Source organism: Meleagris gallopavo, chromosome 31, assembly GCF_905368555.1.
Source record: "Meleagris gallopavo chromosome 31, MGAL_WU_HG_1.1, whole genome shotgun sequence".
Taxonomy (NCBI): Eukaryota; Metazoa; Chordata; class Aves; order Galliformes; family Phasianidae; genus Meleagris; species Meleagris gallopavo.
The window spans coordinates 1644532-1650251 of NC_139434.1; the positions used below are offsets into that span (position 1 = coordinate 1644532).

A 5720-nucleotide genomic window follows, 5' to 3' on the forward strand; every position below is an offset into this window, starting at 1 on the left:
GGGCTGTAGCTGTGCGCGGAGCCGCGGGGACCGCTGGAAGTTGTTGTTCCGGAAGTTGCCGCGGGGGTCGCTGGGAGTTGTTGTTCCGGAAGTTGCCGCGGGGGCCGCTGGCAGCCGTAGTCGCGGGGTGGGAGAGCCTCGCTTTCCCAGCGTGCCCCGCGGCGGACATGGCGGCGGCGCGGCGCTGAGGCCTGGGCCCGGTGCTGCGGGAGGCGGCGGTGAGACGGGACCGGGCCAGGGGAGGGGGGTTCGGTTGTACCGGAGGAAGGGCCGGGGGGCTGCAGGGCCCCATTGTGCGGCGTAGGGGTGGGATCGCGGGCTGGGCCTGGAGCCGCTCCGTCCCGCTGAGCGGCCCCGCTGACTTCCCGCAGATGGCCGGGGAGCTGGCGGACAAGAAGGACCGCGACGCGTCCCCCGTGAAGGAGGAGAGGAAGCGCTCCCGTTCTCCGGACCGGGATCGGGACCGCGACCGGGACCGTAAGGGGTCCCCAAGCAAGGACAGGAAGCGGCACCGCTCCCGGGACAGGAGGAGGGGCAGCCGGTCCCGCTCCCGGTCCCGTTCCAAGTCCTTGGACAGGTGAGCGCCGTTGGATTACCGGGGGTGGGAAGGGGGAAGGAACGTCTTTGTAGGACGGCTGTTCCCATTTGGGGTGATTTTCCCGTTTCTCAGGGAGCGGCGGCACAAAGAGCGCGAGCGGGACCGGGGGAAGAAGGACCGGGAGAGGGAGAAGGAGAAGGAAAAGGATGGACACCGGAGGGACAAGGACAGGAAGCGATCCAGGTGAGAGGATTTCCAGTCGGGTTGGCTGCTGTGCGGCCCGATGGGGCGCATCTGGGCTCTGGCAGAGGGGGCTTCAACCAGCGGGGGGTGGAGAAGGGGGTCGGGGCTCTGGGTTTGGGGGCTTTAGGGCTTCAGGCTTTGGATTTGGGGCTCTGTTCGGTCCCTGATTGCCTTTTGTTTTGCTGGGGAAGCTTGTCCCCAAGCAGGGGTAAGGACTCCAAGTCCCGCAAGGAGAGGGACTCGCGGAAGGCAGAGGAGGAAGAGGAGAATGCGCTGAAAAAGGAGAAGGTGAGGAGTGGGGTTTGGTTTGAGAGCGGCTCTCGGGGCGAGGAGAAGCGTCACAGCACAGCCCTGTGTCTGCAGGCACAGCCCCTGTCCTTGGAGGAGCTGCTGGCGAAGAAGAAGGCCGAGGAGGAGGCAGAAGCGAAGGTGGGAAGGGGGGTGGGAGTTCTCCCTTCCTGCGCAGTCCCAGCTTGTGACAGCGGTGCCCGGATGGGCGTTGGGGGGGGTCCTATCCCGGGGTGGTCCCAGCAATAAGTGGCCGTGGCCAGTCGTGCTGTGAGCCTTTCTCTCCTCTGGCAGCCCAAGTTCCTCTCCAAGGCTGAGCGGGAGGCCGAGGCGCTGCGGCGGCGGCAGCAGGAGGTGGAGGAGCGGCAGCGGCTGCTGGAGGAGGAGAGGAAGAAGAGGAAGCAGTTCCAGGAGATGGGGAGGAAGATGCTAGGTGCGCTGTCATCCCTGCCGTGCTGCCCGCCTGGCCCCTAAGACCCCCCGGCTGTGCTGGGGAGTGCTGAGCTCTGAGGTTCTCCCCCTGTTCCCAGAAGACCCCCAGGAGCGTGAGCGCAGGGAGCGCCGGGAGCGCATGGAGAGGGAAACCAACGGCACCGAGGACGAGGAGGGCAGGCAGAAGATCCGAGAGGAGAAAGATAAGAGCAAAGAGCTCCACGCCATCAAGGTACTGCTGGCAGCCGGGCGGGGGGGCTGGGATGGCCGGGACCCCTGGGTTCCTTCCCTACTGATGCTGTGCTGCCTGCAGGAGCGTTACCTGGGAGGGGTGAAGAAGCGGAGGCGCACGCGGCACCTGAACGACCGCAAGTTTGTCTTCGAGTGGGACGCATCAGAGGACACCTCCATCGACTACAACCCGCTGTGGGTGCCTGGGGGTGCTCCTGAAGGGGCTGGGCAGCCCCACGGCTGCCCCTGACGCTCCTGCCCTGCTCCAGGTACAAAGAGAGGCACCAGGTGCAGCTGTTGGGACGGGGCTTCATCGCAGGGATCGACCTGAAGCAGCAGAAACGGGAGCAGTCACGTTTCTATGGGGACCTGATGGAAAAGAGGAGGACGTTAGAGGAGAAGGAGCAGGAGGAGTGAGTGTGCTTGTGGGGGGGCACGGGGCTGCCATCCTGTAGCTGGAGAGACAAATCTGCTGTCCTCAGAGGCGTGGGGTGAGTCCTGTGTCCTTTTTGCCCCCTCCCAGGGCCCGGCTGCGGAAGCTGCGGAAGAAGGAGGCCAAGCAGCGCTGGGACGACCGGCACTGGTCGCAGAAGAAGCTGGATGAAATGACAGACAGAGACTGGCGCATTTTCCGGGAGGATTACAGCATCACCACCAAAGGGGGCAAAATCCCCAACCCATCCGCTCCTGGAAGGATTCGTCCCTGCCGCCCCACATCCTGGAGGTCATCGATAAGTGCGGCTACAAGGTGAGCTCAGGGGCTGTTTTTGGGGGACTCTGTGTGGTCTTGATGTGAGCTTGGTGGGAGGAAGAGGGCTGCTTCTTGGGATCAGCGCTCCTGGGTTGTTTTTGGGGGGGATGTGGGGTTGTTCTGCTGGCAAAACCCGCCGCTCTCCTCCCCAGGAACCCACTCCCATCCAGCGGCAGGCCATCCCCATCGGCCTGCAGAACCGTGACATCATCGGCGTGGCTGAGACCGGCAGCGGTAAAACAGCAGCATTCCTCATCCCGCTGCTGGTGTGGATCACCACCCTGCCCAAAATCGACCGGTGAGGGGGGCTGCCGTGACTGGGGGGGGTAGGGGGGGGCACGGGGACGCTGTGGGGGAGGCGCCGGGGTTGACGCGATGGCGCCCTGTGTGCTGCACAGCATCGAGGAGTCGGACCAGGGGCCCTACGCCATCATCCTGGCTCCCACCCGAGAGCTGGCCCAGCAGATCGAGGAGGAAACCATCAAGTTTGGGAAGCCTCTGGGCATCCGCACGGTGGCTGTGATCGGAGGAATCTCCCGTGAGGACCAAGGCTTCCGCCTGCGGATGGGCTGCGAGGTGAGGCTGCGGCCCCGCGAGGCCCTGTGCTGTGTTACTGGGGCACCCACGGCTCCCAGTATGGCCCGGTTCACCACCGATGCCGTTTCTCCCTCCCCCAGATCGTCATCGCCACTCCCGGGCGTCTCATCGACGTGCTGGAGAATCGCTACCTGGTGCTGAGCCGCTGCACCTACGTGGTGCTGGACGAGGCGGATCGCATGATCGATATGGGCTTCGAGCCCGACGTGCAGAAGATCCTGGAGCACATGCCTGTCACCAACCAAAAACCCGACACCGACGAGGCCGAGGACCCCGAGAAGATGTTGGCCAACTTTGAGTCGGGGAAGCACAAATACAGACAGGTGGGGGGAGCAGAAATGTGGGTAGGTGGGGGAGCACAAATGCGGGCAGGTGGGGGGAGCACAAATGCGGGCAGGTGGGGGGAGCACAAATGCGGGCAGGTGGGGGAGCACAAATACAGGTGGGGGAGCATAAATGCAGGCGGGTGGGGGGAGCACAAATACAGGCGGGTGGGGGGAGCACAAATGCAGGCAGGTGGGGGAGCACAAATGCAGGCAGGTGGGGGGAGCACAAATACAGGTGGGGGAGCATAAATGCAGGCAGGTGGGGGGAGCACAAATGCAGGCAGGTGGGGGGAGCACAAATGCAGGCAGGTGGGGGGAGCACAAATACAGGTGGGGGGAGCACAAATACAGGTGGGGGAGCACAAATACAGGTGGGGGGAGCACAAATACAGGTGGGGGGAGCACAAATACAGGTGGGGGGAGCACAAATACAGGTGGGGGAGCACAAATACAGGTGGGGGGAGCACAAATACAGGTGGGGGGAGCACAAATACAGGTGGGGGGAGCACAAATACAGGTGGGGGAGCACAAATACAGGTGGGGGGAGCACAAATACAGGTGGGGGGAGCACAAATACAGGTGGGGGGAGCACAAATACAGGTGGGGGAGCACAAATACAGGTGGGGGGAGCACAAATGCGGGCAGGTGGGGGGAGCACAAATGCAGGTGGGGGAGCACAAATGCAGGTGGGGGGAGCACAAATGCGGGCAGGTGGGCTCAGGGTGGGTTTAGGGGCTGGAACCCACGCTGCTGCCCCTTGCTGGTGCTGCTCACTGCCCCTTCTGCTTGCAGACCGTGATGTTCACAGCCACCATGCCGCCGGCGGTGGAGCGCCTGGCACGCAGCTACCTGCGCCGGCCGGCCGTGGTCTACATTGGCTCTGCTGGCAAACCACACGAGAGGGTGGAGCAGAAGGTCTTCCTCATGTCGGAGTCGGAGAAGAGGTGAGGGGGGTGTGGGGGGAGGTCTCGGGGTGGTCCGGGCTGGGCGTGGGGCACCGTGGACCGTCCTCGCTCTCCTCCCGTGCAGGAAGAAGCTGTTAGCCATTCTGGAGCAGGGCTTCGACCCGCCCATCATCATCTTCGTCAACCAGAAGAAGGGCTGCGACGTGCTGGCCAAATCACTGGAGAAGATGGGGGTGAGTCCAGCCTGGAGCCCCCGCCTTTCCCCCCGCCTCGGTCGTGCCACCCCCACCCCGCATCTCTGTCCCCACGGCTCACGGTGACCTTCGGCCACCACCCCGGTGTTCCCCCGTGCTGCGGCACAGCCACGCGGGTGCTGAGGCCCCACAACTGAAGCGTGGCCCCCCAGTCCCCCCCCTCCCTGAGCCCCATTTCCCCCCGCAGTACAACGCCTGCACCCTGCACGGCGGCAAAGGCCAGGAGCAGCGAGAGTTCGCCCTCTCCAACCTGAAGGCCGGGGCCAAAGACATCCTGGTGGCCACCGACGTGGCCGGCCGCGGCATCGACATCCACGACGTCTCCATGGTGGTCAACTACGACATGGCCAAAAACATCGAGGGTGAGCTGGGGCTGCGGGGTGAGGAGCTGAAGGCAGCCCGACGGCATCGCCTGACCCCTCGACCCCCACAGATTACATCCACCGCATCGGGCGGACGGGCCGAGCTGGGAAGAGCGGCGTTGCCATCACCTTCCTCACCAAGGAGGATTCCACGGTGTTCTACGACCTGAAACAGGCCATCCTGGAGAGCCCGGTTTCATCCTGCCCTCCCGAGTTGGCCAACCATCCCGACGCCCAACACAAACCTGGCACCATCCTCACCAAGAAACGGCGCGAGGAAACCATCTTCGCGTGAGTCCCCGGGATTGGGGTCCACCTTCTGACCCCCCTTTCTGGGGACAGCAGGACCACCGGCTGCTGCCGGGACTCTGCCGGCCGCCCTCGTCCCCGTGCTGCAGCCAGGACTGCCACCAGCACGCAATGGGGCCGGGGCTGCCCCCAAACGTCCCCTCTGTGCGCCCACTCCCCCTCCCCGCATCACCCGAGGACTCTTTGGGGTCGGGTTCCTCTTTGCCCCGCTCTTGGTGGGGTCGGGTTGGGGTCCGTGCGCTGGTTTGTGGTTGGGGCCGCGTTTCCCCCCACCCCTTTTTTAGCCCAGGCTGCAATAAAGCAGCAGCAGCAGCGTTGCCAGATGCTGTTTCTCCACATTTCCGCGGGGCTGCACTGCTTTGTGCTCATCCACCAGGAATATTTGGGGTTCAACACCCTCCTCCTCCTCCCCCCAACCCCGCAGCCCCCCCCTCCCATCCTGTAGTCCCCCCCCCCAAACCCCCAGAGCTGCACACGCAGTGAC

General features: G+C 64.5%; 1 protein-coding gene across 1 annotated transcript; it reads left to right on the forward strand.

The window, feature by feature from the left end:
* Positions 1-58: 58 nt before the first annotated feature.
* DDX23 (DEAD-box helicase 23) lies at positions 59-5557 on the forward strand. The gene is given in 18 exon segments (XM_085212447.1): positions 59-218; positions 372-577; positions 671-781; positions 973-1069; positions 1145-1210; positions 1364-1502; positions 1600-1733; positions 1815-1927; positions 2002-2145; positions 2256-2410; positions 2413-2480; positions 2636-2781; positions 2882-3059; positions 3161-3403; positions 4199-4350; positions 4436-4544; positions 4753-4927; positions 4999-5557. Coding segments are annotated over 17 exon segments (2460 nt in total). The 5' UTR covers positions 59-218; the 3' UTR covers positions 5223-5557.
* The last annotated feature ends 163 nt before the right edge of the window (positions 5558-5720 follow it).